Source organism: Bubalus bubalis, chromosome 6 (genome assembly GCF_019923935.1).
Source record: "Bubalus bubalis isolate 160015118507 breed Murrah chromosome 6, NDDB_SH_1, whole genome shotgun sequence".
NCBI lineage: Eukaryota > Metazoa > Chordata > Mammalia > Artiodactyla > Bovidae > Bubalus > Bubalus bubalis.
This window is the reverse complement of record NC_059162.1, coordinates 30,684,252-30,709,987: the sequence shown is the minus strand read 5'-3', so window position 1 is coordinate 30,709,987 and position 25,736 is coordinate 30,684,252. Positions and strand designations below refer to the sequence as shown.

Sequence of the window (25,736 nt, the reverse complement as noted above, 5' to 3'; positions counted from 1 at the left end):
TGCTAATTCCAGACTCTTAATCTATCCCTTCCCCACCCCGCTTAGCAACCACAAGTCTGTTCTCCAAGTCTGCAAGTCTGTTTCTGTTTCATAGATAAGTTCATGTGTATCATATTTAGATGCCACATATAAGTGATATCTTATGATATTTGTTTTTCTCTTTCTTATTCACTTAGTATAATCATCTCTAGGTCCATCCATACTGATGCAAATGGCATTATTTCATTCTTTTTTCTGGTTGAGTACTATCCAGAGAATAAACCTTTGCTGTCTATCTATTTACTGTTGTTTAGGTCCAGGCTCTGGGATGCTCTGTGTTCACTCATACATTTGAGGTAGCAGACAGCCTGTAAATACCCAGGCTGCTGCTGATGCTGCTAAGTCGCTTCAGTCGTTTCCGACTCTGTGCGACCCCAGAGACGGCAGCCCACCAGGCTCCCCCATCCCTGGGATTCTCCATGCAAGAACACTGGAGTGGGTTGCCATTTCCTTCTCCAATGCATGAAAGTGAAAAGTGAAAGTGAAGTCGCTCAGTCGTGTCCGACTTTTAGCGACCCCATGGACTACAGCCTACCAGGCTCCTCCATCCATGGGATTTTCCAGGCAAGAGTACTGGAGTGGGGTTCCAAATACCCAGGCTAGGCATTTACAACTGACCTCCTGTTTACATTTCTTGGGGTGAGAAAAAGATAGGCTTCAGTCTGGACACCTGCAACTAGCCTATTTGTATTTCCTAAAACAGGGGATAAGAGGGCTCCAGGTTCAATTCAGTTCAGTTCAGTTGCTCAGTCGTGTCTGACTCTTTGCGACCCCATGAATCGCAGCACGCCAGGCCTCCCTGTCCATCACCAACTCCCAGAGTTCACTCAGACTCATGTCCATCAAGTCGGTGATGCCATCCAGCCATCTCATCCTCTGTCATCCCCTTCTCCTCCTGCCCCCAATCCCTCCCAGCATCAGAGTCTTTTCCAATGAGTCAACTCTTTGCATGAGGTGGCCAAAGTACTGTAGTTTCAGCTTCAGCATCATTCTCTCCAAAGAAATCCCAGGGCTGATCTCCTTCAGAATGGACTGGTTGGATCTCCTTGCACTCCAAGGGACTCTCAAGAGTCTTCTCCAACACCACAGTTCAAAAGCATCCATTCTTCGGCACTCAGCCTTCTTCACAGTCCAACTCTCACATCCATACATGACCACAGGAAAAACCATAGCCTTGACTAGACGGACCTTTGTTGACAAAGTAATGTCTCTGCTTTTGAATATGCTATCTAGGTTGGTCGTAACTTTCCTTCCAAGGAGTAAGCGTCTTTTAATTTCATGGCTGCAGTCGCCATCTGCAGTGATTTTAGAACCCAAAAAAATAAAGTCTGACACTATTTCCACTGTTTCCCCATCTATTTCCCGTGAAATGATGGGACCATATGCCATGATCTTCGTTTTCTGAATGTTGAGCTTTAAGGCAACTTTTTCACTCTCCTCCTTCACTTTCCTCAAGAGGCTTTTTAGTTCCTCTTCACTTTCTGCCATAAGGGTGGTTTCATCTGCATATCTGAGGTTATTGATATTTCTCCTGCCAATCTTGATTCCAGCTTGTGCTTCTTCCAGCCCAGCGTTTCTCATGATGTACCCTGCATAGAAGTTAAATAAGCAGGGTGACAATATACAGCCTTGACGTACTCCTTTTCCTATTTGGAACCAGTCTGTTGTTCCATGTCCAGTTCTAACTGTTGCTTCCTGACCTGCATATAGGTTTCTCAAGAGGCAGGTCAGGTGGTCTGGTATTCCCATCTCTTTCAGAATTTTCCACAGTTTATTTTGATCCACACAGTCAAAGGCTTTGGCATAGTCAATAAAGCAGAAATAGATGTTTTTCTGGAACTCTCTTGCTTTTTCCATGATCCAGCAGATGCTGGCAATTTGATCTCTGGTTCCTCTGCCTTTTCTAAAACCAGCTTGAACATCTAGAAGTTCACGGTTCACATATTGCTGAAGCCTGGCTTGGAGGATTTTGAACATTACTTTACTAACATGTGAGATGAGTGCAATTGTGCAGTAGTTTGAGCATTCTTTGGCGTTGCCTTTCTTTGGGATTGGAGTGAAAACTGACCTTTTCCAGTCCTGTGGCCACTGCTGAGTTTTCCAAATTTGCTGGCATATTGAGTGTAGCACTTTCACAGCATCATCTTTCAGGATTTGAAATAGCTCAACTGGAATTCCATCACCTCCACTAGGCTCCGAGTTAGATATTTACAATCAGCCTCCTGTTTGTCCTCTGAAATGTTGAACAACCGACGGGGTAAAAAGCCAGGTTTTGTTTCCTGTGGACGCCTTAAGGTTACAGTCATGGCAGGAACAGAGGGGCTAAACCTTGTTTGAATAAAGGATCAGGAGGTCATGTATTTCCCATCCTTGGGGCAAGGGAGACATTTCATATGTGTCCAAAGCATCCTTGGGGGTCAAAAAGGAGAAGGCACCACTCCATAATATGTGATGCTAATATGTGACTCCAGAGCCCTCTGGCCTGGAATCCATCATGGAAAAAAGTTGCACACACATGTCAGGGAGGGCCTTAGGGTAGGTCAGGTGTGGAAAAAGAAACCAGATTAATTAAAGGTAAACAAAGACCTAAAAGAACTGTTCTATATAAGTAAATGACTCAACTGCTTCACTGCGTTCCTCCTCATTAGGGAAGATGCCCATACCCTTTCTCTCGGTGCGCACCTCTGCCGTGTGTGTGTGTGTGTGTGTGTGTGTGTGTGTGTACGCACAGGGGTGCTAAGTTGTGTCCGACTCTTTGCAACCTCATGGACTGTAGCCTGCCAGGCTTCTCTGTCCATGGAATTTTCCAGGTAAGAACATTGGAGCGGATGGCCATTTCCTTCTCCATGGGATCTTTCCAACTCTGGAATCAAACCTGTGTCTCTTGCATCTCCTGCATTGGCAGGCAGATTCTTTACCACTGTGCCACCCGGGAATCTCTGCCTTGCTTCTGTCTTAACAATTTTTCTGTGTGCTATCCTGCTGTAGCCATGCATTCCGGGACACAAACTCACTCAGAAGGACAATGCAGATAGTGGAGTGCAGTTTATTACACCACAGGCCCAAGGCCTCTTAGCCAAGGACCCCGACCAGTTTTTGTGAAAACCTTATATACCCTAAGTGTCCTTGCTCAAACCCACCTCCCCAAATTCCTTGAAACTAGTCTGGACAAGGTAAAAGAGAGATACGATCAAAGTTAACCCATGATTCATGTGTCACAAGACTAGATAAACAGTGGATATTTATCAATAGGCCTGTGGTCATATGCTCAGTCGTGTCCGACTCTTTGCAACCCTATGGACTGTAGCCTACCAGGCTCCTCCCTCCATGGGATTCTCCAGGCAAGAGTACTGGAGTGGGTTGCCATTTCCTTCTCCAATATCCCGATAAACATAATGGAATTTACCACTTTGTTCTGTTACAGAGATAATTAGCATATTCTTTTAGGCAATGGAAAATCCAAGTACAAGTCCTGAGGCTATTTTATCTGGGGGTCTGGTTTTCCATTGGTATACCACTTCTATAGACACTGGGCACTAAGTTCAGAGTCCACTGGGAGGGTGACCATGCACGTAGCCTAATGTTCGCAGCCTGGCCTAAGGTGGAGTCCAGCTCTGTCTGTTTCCTCCTTCATTCCCCCCTCTTGATGCTCTTAATTCATATTATGAGCATCACTCATAGGGATATATTGCACCCTGGTTCTCCGACCGCCAATTTGGGAGAATGACATCAACCTTTGGGTTACAAAGTTCATAATACATTGTAAAATTCAGGGTCCACAAGGCAGAACTATCAAGTCAACTTATAACAATGGTGAATATAGTTTTCCACCAATCGCCCTTCACCCAAGATAGGACCGAAGTCCAGAAAGGAATCTTTTCATTTGACATTGCTTTTACCTGGTTTTTCATGTCATCTAAAGCAGTTGATACATTGCCAGATAAGTCAGGAATGCATACACAACATTCAACCTTAATTATAGCACAGGTCCCTCCTTGAGCAGCTGTGAGTATGTCCAAAGCCATTCTATTTTGAATTACTGCTTTTCTCATTTGGATTTGCTCTTCATTTAAGGCTTGGATGGCTTTTGTTCTATCTAGGAGGGCCTGTTTTGTGAAATTAGTCAAGGCCTCTACTTTAATCATAATATCTGTTGTCCTGATGCTGCTGCTGCTGCTGCTAAGTCACTTCAGTCGTGTCTGACTCTGTGCAACCCCAGAGACGGCAGCCCACCCGGCTCTGCCATCCCTGGGATTCTCTAGGCAAGAACACTGGAGTGGGTTACCATTTCCCCCTCCAATGCATGAAAGTGGAAAGTGAAAGTGAAGTCGCTCAGTCGTGTCCGACTCTTAGCGACCCCATGGACTGCAGCCTACCAGGCTCCCCCGTCCGTGGGATTTTCCAGGCAAGAGTACTGGAGTGGGGTGCCATTGCCTTATCCGGTTGTCCCTATAGAGGGTAGGAATAAGGCAGCAATATACTAATACCATTGAAACACAGATCTTGTCCACCTAGCATGTAAATAAGGTGGATTTACCGGGACTTGTTGTAGGTTAGGCTTTTGTTACACTGGCATTTATATCAAATGTAACCCTATGACCCGAGTCTGTTGAGTGTAGGTCTGGCTTACACCCAGAGAACAGGGAGAGATTATGATTGTGTCCCAGAAAAGAGCAGAGTGGTTTAAAATCTCCTTGGTGGAGCGGTGACAGCCACCAGGGAAGTCCATCCATCACAGACAGAGGCATAGCCCCACATACCCAACAGTTGGAGGAATTGTGGAAGTTGGCGTAGGAATGTGCACGTTGATGAGACCAAGCAGCAGGAGTTGATTATGTGGCTTCATCCTCAAGGGGCTCTGGGATCTTCTTTTCCTTCTTCTTAAGGATGGTCTTAGTCTCTCGAGGGTCAGCGGGGTCCCTCTGTGCAGTCCACTCAGGGTTTTCTGGGTCTGCGTGCTATGCTCTCTTCACCCCCGTATGATGGATCCAAGGGGCAATACCTGTAACTTTAACTGCAGTAGGGATAGTTAGAATAACAGTATAAGGGCCCTTCCACCGAGGGGCTAGTAAATCAAGTTTCCAATCTTTGACCCATACTTGGTCACCAAGCGTAAACTCATGAATCTGTTCCCCAAGGGGGAATTGCACCCTTTCTTGTCCAAACTTAGTTACCCGATTTATTACCTTACCCAGTTCTATCTGCTGCGAAATCCTATCCCCCCTTACCTGAGGCAAATTTGTTGACACCTGTTTTATTATGGGAGGGGGCCTCCCATTCACAATTTCGTATGGAGAATAGCCTTGGGACTGTGGGGTCATCCTGAGTCTGAGCAGAGCCATCGGAAGCAAGTCCACCCAGGAGCAGTCAGTCTCTCTGATCCACTTAGAGAGTCTCTTTAATTGTCCGGTTGGTTCATTCTACCATCTCAGAACTCTGGGCCTATATGCAGTGTGCAGTTTCCATTTAAGGTTTAAAGTTTTGCTTATTTGTTGTACTAAAATCAGCTACAAAAGCTGGGCCATTGTCTGAACCAATGCAGTAGGAAATCCAAATCTGGGAACTATTTCCCTAAGCAGGCACCGGGCTACTTCTGATCCTCTTTCAGTCCAGGTAGGAAAAGCTTCTACCCCTCCTGAGAACCTACATACCATGACCAGCAGGTAACAGTAGTGTCGGTGAGGTTTCATTTCAGTGAAGTCCACTGCCAGGTGTTCAAGGGGCAGCATGCCTTTCAGCTGAATACCCAGAGGTTTTTGTCTGAATACCCAAGAGGCAGCATTAACCTGTGAGCAGGCAGCATGGCCTAGGCAGGTCGCTTGGTGTGTTTGGCTTACCAGAGTGTGTGCCAGCTCCTCCAGTACCAATAATTTGCCACTTGGCAATTCCCACCATCCCTTTTCAGTCTTGATGGCCCCTTCCGCTTTGGCTAACCTGACAGCCATTGCCCTGCTTTATCAGGCTAGTGCCATCAGTATATAGGACCCAACTAGGGTCTGGAACCTTGTGCCCTTCTTTAAAACAAACCCCAGATACCTTACCTCCTTGCAGATCTGTGCCTTCTTCTTCGACACCCAGTAACCTGCTTCCATCAGCAGCCGGAACAGTGCTTTTGTCCCTTTCCAGCATTTTTCCTTGGTCTCGGCAACCAGCAGCAGGTCATCCACGTATTGTAGGAGCCAACATCTGTACTTTTCCGGGTGGAATGAGTCCAGGTCAGAAGCCAAGGCTTCCCCAAAGATGGTTGGGGAATTCTTAAACCCTTGTGGGGGAGTCCAGGTGAGCTGTTGTTTGGTGCCCCTGACTGGATCTTCCCAATTCAAAGGCAAGGATGGGCTGTGATGCTGGGGCAAGGTGTATGCAGAAGAAGGCATCCTTGAGATCGGGAGAGGTGGGTATAGCTGGGGCGGTTCAGCTGGAGCCAGATCCTCGAAGTGTTGGCCAGAGGCTTCTGCCACCAGGATGGGAGCCCGCTGAGGTGGGGGCTCTATGACCTCCGGGAGAGCTGGTGGAGGCGCAGCGGCTGCTGCAGGAACTTCACCTGGCCCTGGATCAGGCATTAAGGCGGCCTCTGGTCCTGGTGGAATACTGGGCCAGCAGGCGCGTCATCATCCAGTATGGGGGAGGGACAGGTCATCCTCATCCAAATCCTGCCAGATCCCAGAGGGAGAAGGGGGATCGGCCTGTCTTCACTTGCCGGTCAGCAAGGCCAAACCAGAACACCACATGGTCCAAGACTGTTTCTCCCTTAAAGTCTGTTCTGTCTTAGTGGGCTTGATCAGGTGTGGATGAAAACATAGATGGGTTAAATATCCCATGTCCCAGGCCGTCTCCAGAAAAGCCAACTCATACTCACTTATGTATCCCCCTCCTTCTAGCCTGACAATTCCGAAGGTGTCAAGAATTTCACAGCAGACGGGACACCTCCTGTGGGAAGGCAGAATATGAGCATACAAGGACCAGTTTCCTATCCTAAAAATCCCCTGGCGATCGCTGGTAATAATTTTCCCTGAGATGGCGTGGACACACCTAAATGACCTTGGCAGATTCCCTTCCTAAGCCCTAGCACGCTCGTCGACCTGTGTACCAAGCAATCATTGCCTGCCTATTCCAGGCTCCTGTGGGTCCGTGCCCCTTCTAGTCCCTCCCAGAGGGTGATCAGGGCCCCTCTTCCACCCTGCTGGGTGGGTTCCTTCTCACCTGAGCGCTCAGGTCCCCTGCTGCCATCCACTACCTGCTAATGTGAAAGGTCTGGGCGTGGAGAAGCAGAATCGTTCCAGAAGGGCAAGGCACCTTCCCCCCTCTAGAAGATTCAAGCTGCAAGGCCTCGGAGTTGCCCCAAATGGGACTTGTCTCTTCAAAGTGAGGAGTTTCCCGGCCCGTGCACCCCACGTTGTAGCCATGCGTTCTGGGAAAAAAACTCACTCAGAAGGACAATGCAGATAGTGGAGTGCAGTTTATTACACCACGGGCCCAAGGCCTCTTAGCCAAGGACCCCGACCAGTTTTTGTGAAAACCTTATATACCCTAAGTGTCCTTGCTCAAACCCACCTCCCCAAATTCCTTGAAACTAGTCTGGACAAGGTAAAAGAGAGATACGATCAAAGTTAACCCATGATTCATGTGTCACAAGACTAGATAAACAGTGGATATTTATCAATAGGCCTGTGGTCATATCCTAATAAACATAATGGAATTTACCACTTTGTTCTGTTACAGAGATAATTAGCATATTCTTTTAGGCAACGGAGAGTCCAAGTGCAAATCCTGAGGCTATTTTATCTGGGGGTCTGGTTTTCCATTGGTATGCCATTTCTATAGACACCGGGCACAAAGTTCAGAGTCCACTGGGAGGGTGACCATGCTTGTAGCCTAATGTTCGCAGCCTGGCCTAAGATGGAGTCCAGCTCTGTCTGTTTCCTCCTTCAATCCCACTCGTTGTTGCTTTCTATATCTAATAATAAACTTTGTTCTTGCATTTACAGTCCTTGCCTCCATTGAGAAATGCATGTTTTACTGGGGGCAAGATCCAAGGAAAATTAGCTTCTAGCCTCTAGCCCTTGCTGGTCTGGTGAACAGGATTCATCAAGGCTACCCAGGTTCACTTCATGGGCAGGAAATTAAGATCTCGCTTCACACCACCACTAACGGCTGCCTCTCATCAGTGATGCCATCCAAACATTTCATCCTCTGTCATCCCCTTCTCCTCCAGTCTTCAATCTTTCCTAGCTTCAGGGTCTTTTCCAGTGAGTCAGTTCTTCGCATCAGGTGGCCAAAGTATTGGAGTTTCAGCTTCAGCATCAGTCCTTCCAATGAATATTCAGGACTGATTTCTTTTAGGATTGACTGGTTGGATCTCCTTGCAGTCCAAGGGACTCTCAAGAGTCTTCTCCAACACCACAGTTCAAAAAATCTTTTCAGCCAGATAAAGCACAGATGTTGAAATCAAACATCTGCATGTTTGATTTCAGAGACCAAACATGAAGATGGTCTCTCATCCAATAATAACACAGCCCTGTCCAGAGCCTGGCTGAGCCAGGAGCCAGAGAGTGGCCAGGTGTCAAGGGCAGCCAGATAAAGCACAGCCCTAAATGGAAGAGGTAAGCCTGTAATCACTTGCTGTGGTGATGTAAATAAGAAGCCACAATCCAGGAAGCAGGGGCTGCGCCATTGCATTTTCCCGAAGTTCATGTGGATCAGCACAGACATGGGGTCATAACAGTGTTGCAGGGAAGAGTCGGTTCTGACTCCAGGTGGGAACTGTTTCTTTGACTTGATTTTCATTGCCTTTGCTCTTAGAATCACACATAATGGCCCACCTCAGAGAACCCTGTCTCTCTGCCGGACTGTTAAAGTGCCTTCATTCAACTCACAGAGAGATTATCCGACCCTGCCCATCCGTAAAATGTTGCAAGAAAGAAGAGATTAACACATCACTTCCACAGGCTGGCCATCCCAGAGATGTTTTGCGAGACGCGGCTCTTTTTCCTCCACGTCCTCACTGCCTCTCCCTGTCTGTTCTGCTTTTTTAATTCCTCACCTCTTCTCTCTCTGGTTTTATAAGAGAACCTGGCCTCCAGACCCTGACAAGATGGTTATTTTGAGACATTAATCTCAACATCTTATTGGTCAGCTTTCCAAATAGTCGTATTCCTTGCCTCAGCACCTCATCTCTCAGATTTAGTGGCCCATCACTCGGGGAGCTTGAACTCAGTATCATCACTGTTGAGGGAGCACCGAACAAAACTCTCCGGCAGTTTGATGAACTCTGGGGTTGCGGAAGTGTGAACTGTGGAAAGACCTGGATCCTGAGGACTTGAACTTGCCTTTCCCTCCCCCTAGCCGCAAGGAGGCCTGGAGTGCCTGGAGTGCCTGAAGAGGGCCTGGCCCGCCTGAGGTGTCAGAGTAGGAGACCTGGGAATGAAGCCACTGGCAAGGAATGTAACAGTGTGAAAGAGCTAAGGTTAGTTTTATTTTATCTCTCTTGTCTCTAAGTCTGCAATCTTTCCAGCATACCTTTTATCATCCACTATAGCTTCTTGAACTTTTCTTTAAACTGGATTTACTATTCTGCTAGTTTCTTCATTAAGGAGTTACATTAGTCTTTGTCACGTGTTCCTTATACATGCATATGACAGGCATATTTTAACCTTGTCATGGTTTTACTGAGACAGTAGTAGTGTTGAGGGGGGATTGGAAGTGAGGAATGAGACCCCAGGCTGGGGGTGTCCTTAGACTATCTCAAGAATCCTGCTGGGCGAGTAAGGACCTGACCCAAGACTATAGCAGGGAAAACAGGTGAGGAAGGTATGGACAGGGCAGACTCTGAAGTGGAACAACCTGTGGGTGTTGGTCAGTCAATCAATTCAGTCACTCAGTCATGTCTGACTTTGTGACCTAGTGGACTGCAGCACGCCAGGCTTCCCTGTCCATCACCAACTCCCCGAGTTTGCTCAAACCCATGTCCATCGAGTCAGTGATGCCATCCAACCATCTCATCCTCTGTCGTCCCCTTCTCCTCCAGTCTTCAATCTTTCCTAGCTTCAGGGTCTTTTCCAGTGAGTCAGTTCTTCGCATCAGGTGGCCAAAGTATTGGAGTTTCAGCTTCAGCATCAGTCCTTCCAATGAATATTCAGGACTGATTTCTTTTAGGATTGACTGGTTGGATCTCCTTGCAGTCCAAGGGACTCTCAAGAGTCTTCTCCAACACCACAGTTCAAAGTCATCAGTTCTTTGGCTCTCAGCTTTCTTTATGGTCCAACTCTCACATCCATACATGAGTACTGGAAAAACCATAGCTTTGACTAGATGGACCTTTGTTGGAAAAGTAATGTCTCTGCTTTTTAATATGTTGTGTAAGTTGGTCATAGCTTTTCTTCCAATGTTGTAGCCATGCATTCTGGGAAACAAACTCACTCAAAAGCACAATGCAGATAGTGGAGTACAGTTTATTACACCGTGGGCCCAAGGCAGAGTCTCCTCTTAGCCAAGGACCCCGACCAGTTTTTGTGGAAACCTTATATACCCTAAGTGTCCTTGCTCAAACCCACCTCCCCAGATTCCTTGAAACTAGTCTGGACAAGGTAAAAGAGAGATACGATCAAAGTTAACCCATGATTCATGTGTCACAAGACTAGATAAACAGTGGATATTTATCAATAGGCCTGTGGTCATATCCCAATAAACATAATGGAATTTACCACTTTGTTCTGTTACAGAGATAATTAGCATATTCTTTTAGGCAATGGAGAGTCCAAGTCCTGAGGCTCTTTTATTGGGGGGTCTGGTTTTCCATTGGTATGCCATTTCTATAGACACTGGGCACAAAGTTCAGAGTCCATTGGGAGGGTGACCATGCGTATAGCCTAATGTTCACAGCCTGGCCTAAGATGGAATCTAGCTCTGTCTGTTTCCTCCTTCACCAAGGAGCAAGCATCTTTTAATTTCATGGCTGCAGTCACCATCTGCAGTGATTTTGGAGCCCCTCAAAATAAAGTCTGTCACTATTTCCATTGTTTCCCCATCTATTTCCCATGAAGTGATGGGACCAGATGCCATGATCTTAGTTTTCTGAATGTTGAGTTTTAAGCCAACTTTTTCACTCTCCTCTTTCACTTTCATCAAGAGGCTCTTCAGTTCCTCTTCACTTTCTGCTGTAAGGATGGTGTCATCTGCATATCTGAGGTTATTGATATTTCTCCGGGCAATCTTGGTTCCAGCTGGTGTTTCATCCAGTCTAGCATTTCTCATGATGTACTCTGAGTATAAGTTAAATAAGCAGGGTGACTATATACAGCCTTGACATTACTCCTTTTCTGATTTGGAACCCAGTCCGTTGTTCCATATCCAGTTCTAACTGTTGCTTCTTGACCTGCATAGGGGTTTCTCAGGAGGCAGGTCAGGTGGTCTGGTATTCCCATCTCTTTCAGAATTTTCCACAGTTTGTTGTGATCCACACAGTCAAAGGCTTTGGCATAGTCAATAAGGCAGAAGTAGACGTTTTTCTGGAACTCTCTAGCTTTTTCAGTGATCCACTGGATGTTGGCAATTTGATCTCTGGTTCCTCTGCCTTTTCTAAATCCAGCTTGAACATCTGGAAGTTCATGGTTCATGTACTATTGAAGCCTAGCTTGGAGAATTTTGAGCAGTACTTTGCTAGCATGTGAGATGAGTGCAATTGTGCAGTAGTTTGAACATTCTCTGGCATTGCCTTTCTTTGGGACTGGAATGAAAACTAACCTTTTCTAGTCCTGTGGCCACTGCTGAGTTTTCCAAATTTGCTGGCATATTGAGTGCAGCACTTTCACAGCATTATCTTTCAGGATTTGAAATAGCTCAACTGGAATTCCATCACTTCCACTAGCTTTGTTCATAGTGATGCTTCCTAAGGCCCACTTGACTTCACATTCCAAGATGTCCGGCTTTAGGTGAGTGATCACACCATCATGATTATCTGGGTCGTGAAGATCTTTTTTTGTATAGTTCTTCTGTGCATTCTTGCCACCCCTTCTTAATATCTCTTGCTTCTATTAGGTCCACATGGTTTCTGTCCTTTATTGTGCCCATCTTTGCATGAATGTTCCCTTGGTATCTCTAATTTTCTTGAAGAGATCTCTAGTCTTTCCCATTCTGTTGTTTTCCTCTATTTCTTTGCCTTGATCACTGAGAAAGGCTTTCTTATCTCTCCTTGCTATTCTTGGAAACTCTGCATTCAAATGGGAATATCTTTCCTTTTCTCCTTTGCCTTTAGCTTCTCTTCTTTTCCCAGCTATTTGTAAGGCCTCCTCAGACAAGCATTTTGCCTTTTTGCATTTCTTTTTCTTGGGGATGGTCTTGATCACTGCCTCCTGTACAATGTCATGAACCTCCATCCACAGTTTTTCAGACATTATTTTAAATTTCACATATTAGTGATATAATGTATTATCCTTCTCTTTTGGATTTCACTTAGTATGATAATCTCTAGGTCCATCTACATTACTGCAAATGTCACTATTTCATTACTTTTTCATGGCTGAGTAATATTCTACTGTGTGTGTGTGTGTGTGTGTGTGTGTGTGTGTGTGTGTGCATATGCTACATTTTCTTTCTCCATTTATCTGCTGTTAGATCCCTAGGCTGCTTCCATGTCTTGGCTATTGTAAATAGTGCTTCTATGAACATTGTGGTACATGCATCTTTTCAAATCAACAGTTTTCATTTTTTCCAGATATATATCCAGGAATGGGGTTGCTGGATAATATGGCGGCTCTATTTTTAGATTTTTAGGGAACCTCCATAGTGTTGTCAATAGTGGCAGTGTAACAGGAGGGAAAGGGGCAGAGCACAACTTTTGAAAGAATGACATAGCCCAAGGACACAACATAAACTGATTAGAATCAAATGGGACCAAGTTGGCAGACAAGACTAGACCTTGATCCTCAATCAGCAAGTGAAATGACACACTCAGAGGTGCCTTAACAGTTCCAAGGCACTGTTAAAAGAACAAGGAGTGGGCGGTGGACCAAACCCTGGAAATCTCTGCCTCTTCCCCAAAATAGTTGGAATAATCCTCCCACTCGTTGGCATGTGAAATTACCCAGCCTATAAAAACTAACCAGGCCAAATTTCAGGGCTGTACTCACCCTCTGCGATGGCCTGCACTCTGTCTGTGTAGTGTGCTTCTCTGTATCTGAATAAATCCACTTCTTACCTATCACTTTGTCTCTCACTGAATTTTTTCTGCGATGAGACATCAAGAACCTGAGTTTCATTAGGTCCTGAAACCAGGTACTGTGGGTTTTGGCTGGGTTTGAGTCCCAGCCACGTGGGTTCAAGTCTTAAGCAGGGTTTTGGCTCAGTTTGAATCCCAGCCACCTGGGTCAAGTCCCAACCAGGGTTTTGGCTGGGTTTGAGTCCCAGCCATGTGGGTTTGGGTCGCTTTGGCTGGGTTCAAGTCCTGGCACATGGGTTCGAGTTCCAATCTGTGGTAAATGGTTTCAGCAGCACCAACCTACATTCCCACCAACAATGCGGTAGGGTTCCCTTTTCTCCACACCCTCTCCAGCACTTATTTATAGCCTTTTTGATGATGGCTATTCTGAGAGGTGTGAGGTGATACCTCACTGCAGTTTTGATTTGCATTTCCCTGATAATCAGTGATGTTAAACATCTTTTCCTGTGCCTGTTGGCCATCTGTATATCTTCTTTGGAGAAATGTTTATCAGGTCTTTTGCCTATTTTTTGATTAGGTTGTTTGGTTTTTTGTTACTGAGTTGTATAAGCTGTTTGTATATTTTGGAAATTAAGCCCTTGTTGGTTGCATTGTTTGGAAATATTTTCTCCCATTTCATAGGTTGCCTTTTTGTTTTGTTCATGGACAATCAGGATTTTTAAATGCTGCTTTAGGTAAAACTGTTTTGATAGACTGGAATGTATTAGAATTTTTTAAAAATCCAGGTGTTCACAAAGTGACATAATAGATCAAATACAGTCATTGGGTGATAAGAAGAAACAGTGTTTCTGGTTCTGCCCTTAAATTTAATCACAGATTATGTACTCTGTTTAATGTCTGTTTTACTTTCTAGACTATAAGACTCTCTGAGGAAACATTCCTTGTGTTAGGCACTATTGTATATTCCCAAGGCTCTATACAGTGTTGGGCATGTGGTTGGCCTTCAGATATTACGTATAAGATGAATAAAGAAACACATAAAATTTTCTTAAAATGCCCCTCCAGCCTCAAATATGAAAAGCACTCAGAAGTATTGGGTGCATTTCTTCCTTTCTTTATAAGTGGGGTGGTAAGGCACAGAGAATGAAACACAGCAACAAGAGAAAAACACCCCAGGGTAAACATCTCTTGATTACACATTTGTAGACTGTCAACATAGGAAGAGACTTACTCCCAGCCCACTTCTCCCTCTGGCTTCTTAATGACTACTGGCCACCTCTTCCCATGACTCAGCCAGCAGGACCTCAGTAACGCAAGCTCTCTTAATTCTTAAAATGGTAAAGCATGGTAGGAAAGAAAGTCCGCAAATGAAGAAACCACGTTATGAATTCTGGTGCCAAGAATAAAGACTGTAAATCAGATTATGAATACACCAGAGACCAGGAATCATCTTGCTCTTTTGGTGCAGGACTTGAATGATTTCTTTGGCCACTGTTCACCCTCCAAGATTACCAAGGACTTGCCTCTTCCATTCTAGTGTTTTTTCCAGAGCTTCCATCCACTCTTGAGTCTGCACCTTCAGCTCTACTGAGGTAGCTGAGTAGAGCTTTCATGCCACTGAGCTGCCATGCTCTTTTGAGAGCAGATGATCTGCTAGGATGAAGGGTTGTGTTGTGTACTTTTTTTTCTTCACTTTCCATTGAAATTTAAAATTCATAGAAAAGTTGGCACATTGAGTTCCTATTCTCTTCACCTAGCTCTCAGATTTTTTTTTAATTTTTTAAAAGCTTTATTTTATATTGGAGTATAGTTGATTCACAGTGTTGTGTTAGTTTCAGGTATACAGCAAAGTGACTTGGTTATACATGTTTTCCTTCCTCTGATGTTAATTTCTTTCATAATCATGGCACATTGGTCATAACTAGGAAGTTAACATTGGACAATCCTATTAACTACAGACCAATTTTTCCATTAACATTCTTTTTTGGTTCTAGGACCTAATCCAAGATACTGCATGTGTTGTTTTACTTATAGCTACCTCCCTGGGGTTTTGTGGGGGTTGGATAATAAACCACATGTAGAAGGGCTTCATAGACCATGAACTTGTGTTACCAGCAGTTCTCTTCCATTATTGTTCTGGTTAACGATAAAACACACCCTTCCCTCCCAGCACTGCAGGGTGTGAGTAGATTCCAATTTCATAACTAAAATGACTAAAACTATATGCTGGGTGCTTTAATCCTCACAACAATTATAGTATGCTTCTGTTATGAGACTCAAGAGTTGATATATTCTTAGGCTTCCTAGGCCCTCCAAAAGCGGAGTTAGCTGCCTTTTCATATGCTATCTCATCACAGCACTTATTGTGCCATCTTCCCCACTAGACTAGAAGCTGAGGCTGCCAGGAACTGAATTTTGTTTTGTTATCCCCTCTATCCAGCAAATAGGCACCTGTGCTGTGCTATACTCAGTCCTCAGTTGTATCCGACTCTTTGTGACCCCATGGACTGCAGCCCACCAGACACTTCTGTCCATGAAGATTCTCCAGGCAGGAATGCTAAAGTGGGTTGCCATGCTCTTTTCCAAGCCCAGGGATCAAACCCAGGTCTCCTGCGTTGCAGGAGGATTCTTTATCAGCTGAGCCACCAAGGAAGCCCAAGAACACTGGAGCGGGTAGCCTACACTTTTCCAGGGTATCTTCCTGACCCAGGAATTAAACCAGGGTAGCCTGCACTGCAGACAGATTCTTTACCTGCTGAAATACCAGGGAGCCCCAAATAGGTACTTAGTTGATGCTCAAAAAACGCTGCTTAGATAAATGAATAAATGATCTTTTACTCCTGCTCTATTCTGAAATCTGCTCTTTCCCTTTCAACTTCTTACTGTTTACTGTTTGCCTTCCCCTACCAGAAAATAAGATCCATAGAACACAGACTGCTGAGTTTCACTCCTTAATGAATTTTCAATACCTAGAACCCTGCTTAGAACTGACAACTCAGACATGGTAAATGTCAGTAATATCTGTTGAATGGATGTGTGGAAAGGTAGACTTCCTCCTCCTTTGGCCCATATCATCCTGTCTTTTTATGGTATCACCATATTTTTCTCTGATGCTGATCTCAGTAAGTTAACGTTCAACAATGCTGTGATGTGGGCGAGCACTGACAGCTCTGGTTTCCTGAGTTAAATGGTCACTTGCAGCTGGATGGTGACTGGAGGGGGAATCACAGGAATGTCTCCAGGAAGGACGCAGTGATGGTTGGCACAGGTGGCCTGTGGACTCTACACCCCACAGCTTTGTCCAGGACCAGGAGAACCATGCCTTGAGGCTATCTGTGCTCTGTGCTCTTCATAATGTTTTTTGGTTTTAATATTTTTATTTATTTGGCTGAGGCAGGTCTTAGTTGTGGCACGAGAGATCAGCATGTAGGATCTTTAGTAACAGCGTGCAAGAGCTTCAGGCGAAGCATAAAAACCCTTAGTTGTGGCATGTATGATCTAGTTCCTGGCAAGGGATTGAACGTAGGCCCCCTGCATTGGGAACGCAGTCTTAGCCACTGGACCACCTGGGAAGTCCTGGTGCTCTGTGCTCGTGACTTCCATGTCACACTCACCTCCCCTTCACCAGAATGCAGCTCTTAATGATAAACAGACAATGGCTTATAATAATCACTAGCTTTATTTCCTTAGGAGGCAATTTCCTTTTGTCACAACTCTTCTATTTCAAATCTATTTTTCCTGTCACTAATGAAAAGATAACAATCACATTCCCATTAAGGAAAATGGATAGAGGGTAAAAGTCACCATTCCAACACAAGTATGGTTGGAATTTTATGTTTTCCCCTTTTCTTTTGTTCCCCCCAAGAGTATATGATATATGCTTATCTAGTTTGTGTTCTGCGTTTTTCACTTAACATTGTATCATGCTTATAACAGAATGATCTTTCCATGCTATGAGACCTCATAACCATCTATTTAAATATACTCTACACACTGAAGGATGTTCAAATACATTATTCATTTCACTGTCAGATATGCCAAACAAAGTCATCTAAAGAATTTGAAAGATAAAAACTCAAGGAACCTAAATATTTTTGACTGTTAAATGTCAAGCTTAAAAAAATAAACCTCTGGAATTCCCTGTCAGTCCAGTGCTTAGGACTCTGCACTGCGCTTCCACAGCAAGGTACAGGGGTTCATCCCCTGCTTGGGGACCTAAGATCCCACATGCCACACAGTACGACCAAAAAAAAAAAAAAAATCTCTAAAAGTATATGGAGGGCAACACATGAAAAAATGGTCAACATCATTCATGTTCAAGGAAATGTTCCCCAGTACATTCCAGCTAGACAGGGAAAGTTAAAAAGATCAGCAATGCCAAGTGCTGACAAGAATGCAGAATAGCTAGAATTTTCATACATCATTAGTGAGATTAGCAAATGGTATAGCCACTGAGAAAATAATGTGATAATTCCTACAAAGTTAACCATGCATTTGCCATGACTTAGCAATTCCAATGCTGGGCATCTACCCAAGAGAAATGAGAGCATATGTCTGCTAGACCCCTATGTGAATATTTACAGCATCTTAACTTGTAACAGCTAAAAAGTGGAAACAGCTCAAATGTCCAACTGGTGGATGGATATACAGAGTATGGTACATCTGCACAAAGAAATGGGCTTCCTGGGTGGCTCCACGGTAGAGAATCTGCCTGCCAGTGCAGGAGACTTGGGTTCAATCCCTGGGTCAGAAAGAGCCTCTGCAGGAGGAAATGGCAACCCACTCCAGTATTCTTGCCTGAGAAATCTCATGGACATAGGAGCCTGAAGGGCTACAGTCCATGGGGTCACAAAAGAGTCAGACATGACTTAGCCACCAAACAACAAAACAACAACAAATACTCCTCAACAATAAAAAGCAAAGAATTACTGAAAAATGCAACAACAGGATGGATCATAAAACATTATGCTATTGTGAGGTCAGACACAGAAGGCTGCTCCCGACTGTTTTTACTCAAACACTTCTGACACCAAATGTGTGGGTTATTTTTACACCAACAACCACTTTGCCAATTCTCCAGACACCAAGTGGGTGTCCTACAGTTCAATTCAACTCTGACATAAAGTACCCAGAGTTAGCATCAGATTCCACAGATTTAAAGGCTTAGTCTCACAAGACTGCCTTCACTTCAGATTCCATTCTCAAGTCCCAGGTTGCCACCTGTACTTGTGACCAATCAGCTATAAATTGGGAGTTCCCATGACTCATTTGTCAAGGCTGATAATTTGCTAGAATGGATCACTGAACTCAGGGAAACACTTCGTTTACATGCAGTGATTTATTATAAAGTATACATTTCAGAACAGCCAGATGGAAGAGATTCATAGGGCAAAATATGGAGGGGAGGAGTGGCAGGGAGCTTCCATGCCTTAGCTGGGCACACTACTCTCCCAGTACCTTAGGGTACTCACCAGCCAGGAAGCTCTCTGTAGTTTAGGGGGTTTCATTACATAGGTGTGATCGATTATTTTATTGGACATTAATAATTGAACTCAGTTTCCAGTCCGTCTCCCCTCCCCAGAGGTCAGGGGATGGGGCTGAAAGAGCCAACCTTCTAATCATGCCTTGGCCTTTCTAGAGACTAGACCCCATCCTGAAGTTAGGAAGGGTGTCTCCAGTCACCAGTCACTTAATTAGCGTGGAAAAGATACTCTTATCACTCCCAAGGTTCCAAGGGTTGTAGGAGCTGTATACCAGGACCTGAGGATAAAGATCAAATATATGCTATCATGCCACAGTTACATACTATGTCATTCCATACAGACTTCCCAGGTGGCACAGTGATAAAGAATCCACCTGTCAATGCAGGAGATGTAAGAGATATGAATTGGGTGGGGAAGATCCCCTGGAGGAGGGCATGGCAACCCACTCCAGAGAATCCCATGGACATAGGAGCCTGGTGGCCTATATAGTCCATGGGATCCCAAAGAGTCGACACTGCTGAGCATTCAGGCATAGGGGAAGCAGGTACCAGGTGCTTTAGTTAAGGATAGGATTGATTGCAAAGGAGCAGAAGGGAATTATCTGGGCTGTTCGAAATATTCTACATTGTAATGGTAGTTATTTGACAAAAGAACTTTGTCAAAATTCATTATACTTTATAAAAGGAGTGTGAACAGTATATAGACATACCTTAATAAATATGACTTCAAATAAAAGCTATTTCCTTCTGTCACCTTTTGCAAATGTCCTTTGCCCCTAAAAAGTGTGACTGTAAGTGGGTGTAAAGGAAGGAATAAAAGTTCCATCAGTGAACAGCTGGTCTGACTTCTACACAAGTGTCCACTGTCCATGGTAAGCACCAAGAGCAGAACATGATTCAGTAGTATTTTTCATGTATCTTTGGTCCAAAGCTTCTGTTTCTCCCTGATTTTAGCCTTGGAGTTCCTCCTCTTTGGGTCCTTCTGCTGTGCCTTTCAGTTCTGGAGACTGAGCAGCTTGAATAACTTCCTTTGGTTCCATCTCTTTACTTTCCTTTTTCTGTTTCTCTTCTGCCTTTTGTTCTTCAGCCTCAAGTCGGTAATTGAAGCCCATGCCGATGAAGAGATAGATGCCAGAGACAATAAGGATTGTGCCACATGCCCAGTACGTGTATTTATAGTCTCCATATATATCATTGAGACGTCCTAAGGATGTCCAAAAAAAAAAGTTATGTGGGTGAACAATTATACCCTTTCCCAAATAAAGGTTAAGGATCCTTTCAAAGAGCCCATAAATGGCATATTAGTCTAAAAAGAAACTGCTCAAAATTGTATGATCTTTTGTTTATGATGTAACACTGATTTTGGGGTGTCCCTGCACATTCTGTTATCTTTAGCAACTTGAAAATAATTAAATCTTGGCAAATTTGAATTGAGAAAGTCCTGGAGATCACCTGGAATCAATTCTCTCAATATCCAATGAAAAAATTTGCTCAAAAGAGGTTTAGGAGTCTTGCCCAAGGCCACAGAGCTAATTCCAGTCTCCCAGGCCAATGCACTTTTTCTGACATCAGCATTTCCCAAAGAGTGTTCCTGGGAACACTCACCCTCTGCTAAAACATTAACTAACAGCCATACTTTCCACCATTCTAACCTCAAAACAGGAAGATTCTATCATCATTCCCACTGTATAACATAAAAACTGAAGTACAGAAACTTTAAGGAAGTCATCCAAGGTCACAAAGCTTTAAGTGAAACAAGTTGGCTTTAAACCCAGGGAGTCTGACTCTGAGGCGTGCACCCATAACCTCTTTGCTTCAGGCTACCTCCCTAACATTTGCACAGTCAAGTAAATTTGGAAATGACATATCATAGTCTTTTCTATTCAAGTTTTTATGAGGTCTGATATTAAAGAAACTTATTTAATCCTCGTTATAGTAAAATTTATTAGCAACTCATCAAACTAGTATTAAGAAATAAACTTTGGAAAACTTGACACATATAAAGGCTATCATAACCAATTCAAATATGATTCCATATGGTTTTCCAATGCAGGGCATCACTCACTCAGCAATACTTAGTTTCTATATATCAATACAGCCCTGGGTCTGCTAAGCCCTGAGTTAAGAGAGAGCAAAGGCGAAAACAGTTCAGTGGAGAAGAGAAATGTTAATTCAATAACCACACAGACTGTGACAAGTGCTACAGGTGTGTTTGAAGGCAGATAATAGGGGTTTGGGGCTAGCAGGGAGGGTCAGGAAGGCTTTTTTAAAGTGTAAACTTAACCAAGACTTACAGGAGGATAAGAGTTAATCTAGGAGAAAGGAGATGGGAAAAGGATCTGGGCGGAGAACAGCCAGTGCCAAGGCAGGTGGTATGGGGAAACACCAGGCGTGAGAGGGGACGCACAGAGAGCAAACTGGGTGGTAGGAAATGAGGCTGGAGAAGGTGGGCCAGGCCATGCAGGAACCGGGAGCCACAGTAGGGAATTTCATCTTCACCCTAAGAATGCGGGAAGCAACTGGAGTGTCCTAAGAGACTGGAGAACAGCTAGAGTGGATATGGGTAAAGTCAGAAGGCTACTGATAGAAGATCAGAGACCAGGATAAGAGCAGTAGTAGTGATGGAGGAAAAAATGAGCGGATTAGAAAGAGATTTAGGAAGCAAAAAAGAACAGGATTTGGAACCTCCTTGGATATACTGGGTTGGCCCAAAAAGTTCATTTGGGTTTCTGTAAGATCTTATGGGGGAGAGAAGGTGGAAAAGTTTTGACAGGTCAGTAGTGGGTCTTTCATTCTGCGTCCTTCTTAACTTTATAGTGCATAATCTCAAAAACATGCACCACATCCAGAAATGCAAATTATTGTTGTATGTTGTATTACCAATAATTTAAAAATGTAAACTGCTTAGCACTGACTGAGAAAATAATACCTCAGGTTTTATGGTCACTTCTTAGCTATGTGATCCTGGGCAAGTTATTTCACTTTCAAAAGCCTCTATTTCTTTAAAGTGGGAACAATAATAAGTCTGACATCATAGTCTTGCAATATATGACAGAATATAGAAATGATTAGGACAGTCCCTGGTATACTGTGAGCCCTCATCTGGTACCTATTGTTATTATTTTAAATATTACTTTTGAAATAAATTCCACAATTAAAAAGAAATCACCAACAGTATTTTAAAGGTGGTTATACATTTTTCTACAATAAATGTTAGGATTTTTTTAAATCAGGAAAATTATTAGAAATACTTAAATTTATAATAGCTCTTTATTCCTCTTTCAGCTTGAGGATTCACTTTAATTCAGTTCTATAAGTATTTGAGCAATTATGCTGTGCCAAGCACTGTGTCAGCCCTGAGGGTACAGAAATGAGGACTATCAAGCAGCCCTCTGACTTCTGCTTTCCATCACCTTCCCAATCTTCTCTGCCTGTTTTATGTTAATAGAACCATAGAAATTGGGAGACATACTGTACCTAAAACTGGTGGTCCCAGGAGGACAGGACAGCACTCCACAATGGTTACCAATCCCACAGCACTGGAGAATCTCTCGGCTCCCACAAGGTCCATCAGCGTTTCAAACAGTACGGCACCAAACCACCCAAAAGCAAATCCAAGGAATCCCGAGTAGACACAGAACCCTATGTAGCTGGAAGATAAAGGTACTAGCATATGACATACTCCGTTCACGGTAATAGAAGCAGCCAAAAAGTACTGAATCCGTGGTCTTACCCACTTTGTGTTGGCTACAAATCCCATACAAGGTCTGGCTACCATGTCAACAAAAGCCAGAATGGAAAGAAGGAAGGCAGCCTTCTCACCAGAGTAATGTTGACTCTTGGCGTAATTGCTAATAAAGACTAAGGGCGTAGCCACCCCAAAAGACATGATCACATTCCCAGAGAGGTACAGCAGGAAGCCTCTGTGCTTCAACAGGGATAGGTCCAAAAGTTTGTTAACTTTTTGAAAAAGTGATTGTTTCTCCTTTGGGGAGTTTCCACCATTAACTCCTGTCTTTGGATTACCTGCCCCCTTGTTTGTATCACATTTTCCAGCTTCCTGAAGGAATTCTTTAGACTTCTCTTTCTCTGTGGTGGTTGGCTTGGGCCCTATTGGTCTCATCAGGGCTCCAGCCACACAGCAGTTTAGTAGGAGGCCCCCCAGAATTAGGAAGCTTCCTCTCCAGCCAAAGGTAGCAAAAAGAGCCTGGTTGAGGGGGGCCATGGCAGAGAGGAACACAGGGCTGCCTGCCATGGCTAGTCCACTTGCTAATGGCCGCTTCTTGTAGAAATACTTGCCAATCATGGTCAAAGCTGGATTGAAGTTGAAGGCAAGCCCAAGACCTGGAGAGAGGGGAGGAAAAAAGAATCACATACTATCAGAAACATATTTGGAAATGATTAACTAGGGAAAGAATTGACATGGAAAGAGGTCAAAATCATGAGAGGCTATTATAACTAGTGGGTCATGAAGTGGACTATTATCAAATAAATACAGACATAAAATCTCTTTATGCAGCAAATACTAGATTTATACACACACACATGCGTGTGTGTGTGTGTGTGTGTGTGGCATGCCATGTGGTTTGCAGGATCTTAGTGCCCTGAACAGGGATTGAACCCATGCCCCCTACAGTGGAAGTGTGGAATATTAACTGCTGCATCACCAGGCAAGTCCCTAAAAAATGTATATTATTAAAAACAATTCTTTTCACTTTAGCAACGAAAAGAACAATAGAGATTCTTTGTCTAATTTCATAATTACAAATGTATTAGAACTATTGGAAAAGGATAAATAATTGGTGGGCCTACCCTCACAAATAAATAAACATATTGTACAGCTACAGTAATAGAACAGAACACTTACTCAAAATTGAAAAACTGATTTCTAAAAGTGGGAAGAAAGTCCAGAAATAGAACCAAAAGATACATTTAAATTAATAGGGGAAAAATGGATTTTTCAGCTAATGGGGTTGGGACAGTAACTATGCTGATAACCTTTTAAGTGGTCTTCCAATCTTGCTTTTCTACTAGGTAAACCAGGTTAGGATGCTTGCCCATTTCCATCTCTCTAATGACTGCCTGTCCATAACTTTTCACTCTGGATTAAGAAGTCCTATGACTTGGCTCACACCTACCTCCCTGCCCTCACTTCAGTCTGTTCTTTTTGTGCAAAGTGGAACTATTACTCCAGGTTTCCACAGAGCCTTCTCCTGGCTATCATTCAGATCTCAACTCAAAATCACAATCTCCTTCCCTTTAGGGAATATTTGATCCTTCTCTATCAAATTCTGTTTTAAGTCTTTGCAAAGCACTTATTACTACCTGAATTTTTCTTATTTATTCACTTATTTGTTGGCTTGTTTATTGTCTGATTCCCTCCACTAAAGATCAGGAATTTTGCTTGTCATGTTGGTCTCCCCACAGAGCTTGAACCAGTGCCTGGCATATAGTTAGGGACTCAATGAATAGTTGCTGAGTAAATTAATGACATGAAATAATGAACAGGTTGAATAACCACATGGGAACAAATAAAGTTCTATTCCTTCTTTGTGTTATTCAGATATTCCAGATGAATTAAAATATTTAAATATTTAAGAGTTTAATGCAGTAAAAGTATAGATTTAAAAAGATCAGATCAGATTAGATAGTCGCTCAGTCGTGTCCAACTCTTTGCGACCCCATGAATCGCAGCACATAAGGCCTCCCTCTCCATCACCAACTCCTGGAGTTCACTCAGACTCACATCCATCGTGTCAGTGATGCCATCCAGCCATCTCATCCTCTGTTGTATCCTTCTCCTCTTGCCCCCAATCCCTCCCAGCATCAGAGTCTTTTCCAGTGAGTCAACTCTTCGCATGAGGTGGCCAAAGTACTGGAGTTTCAGCTTTAGCATCATTCCTTCCAAAGAACACCCAGGGCTGATCTCCTTCAGAATGGACTGGTTGGATCTCCTTGCAGTCCAAGGGACTCTCAAGAGTCTTCTCCAACACCACACTTCAAAAGCATCAATTCTTCAGCACTCAGCCTTCTTCACAGTCCAACTCTCACATCCATACATGACCACAGGAAAAACCATAGCCTTGACTAGATGGACCTTTGTTGGCAAAGTAATGTCTCTGCTTTTGAATATGCTATCTAGGTTGGTCATAACTTTCCTTTCAAGGAGTAAGCGTCTTTTAATTTCATGGCTGCAGTCACCATCTGCAGTGATTTGGGAGCCCACAAAAATAAAGTCTGACACTGTTTCCACTGTTTCCCCATCTATTTCCCATGAAGTGATGGGACCGGATGCCATGATCTTCATTTTCTGAATGTTGAGCTTTAAGGCAACTTTTTCACTCTCCACTTTCACTTTCATCAAGAGGCTTTTGCGTTCCTCTTCACTTTCTGCCCTAAGGGTGGTGTCATCTGCATATCTGAGGTTATTGATATTTCTCCCTGCAATCTTGATTCCAGCTTGTGTTTCTTCCAGTCCAGCGTTTCTCATGATGTACTCTGCATATAAGTTAAATAAACAGGGTGACAATATACAGCCTTGACGAACTCCTTTTCCTATTTGGAACCAGTCTGTTGTTCCATGTCCAGTTCTAACTGTTGCTTCCTGACCTGCATACAAATTTCTCAAGGGGCAGATCAGGTGTTCTGGTATTCCCATCTCTTTCAGAATTTTCCAGTTTATTGTGATCCACACAGTCAAAGGCTTTGGCATAGTCAATAAAGCAGAAATAGATGTTTTTCTGGAACTCGCTTGCTTTTTCCATGATCCAGTGGATTTTGGCAATTTGATCTCTGGTTCTTCTGCCTTTTCTAAAACCAGCTTGAACATCAGGAAGTTCACGGTTCACATATTGCTGAAGCCTGGCTTGGAGAATTTTAAGCATTACTTTACTAGCATGTGAGAGGAGTGCAGTTGTGTGGTAGTTTGAGCATTCTTTGGCATTGGCTTTCTTTGGGATTGGAATGAAAACTGACCTTTTCCAGTCCTGTGGCCACTGCTGAGTTTTCCAAATTTGCTGGCATGAGATTTAAAAAGATAATTACCTATTATTAGTATTATAT

General features: G+C 43.6%; 1 protein-coding gene across 4 annotated transcripts in view; it reads right to left on the bottom strand.

The window, feature by feature from the left end:
* LOC102405458 (monocarboxylate transporter 1) overlaps nt 1-25,736 on the bottom strand; it is a 58,604-nt gene that overhangs the window by 2,447 nt on the left and 30,421 nt on the right. For 2 of the 4 annotated variants that reach the window (XM_025288066.3, XM_006071513.4), the window contains exons 4-5: nt 22,152-23,018; nt 18,516-19,878 (exon numbers count right to left, since the gene is read on the bottom strand). In XM_025288066.3, the coding sequence (XP_025143851.2) occupies nt 19,625-19,878; nt 22,152-23,018 (1,121 nt within the window). In that variant the 3' untranslated portion in view covers nt 18,516-19,624. Of the gene's footprint in view, nt 1-4,799; nt 5,054-6,080; nt 6,967-18,515; nt 19,879-22,151; nt 23,019-25,736 lie in introns of those variants that run through there. The other 2 variants (XR_006551737.2, XM_025288068.3) reach the window with 2 other exon arrangements.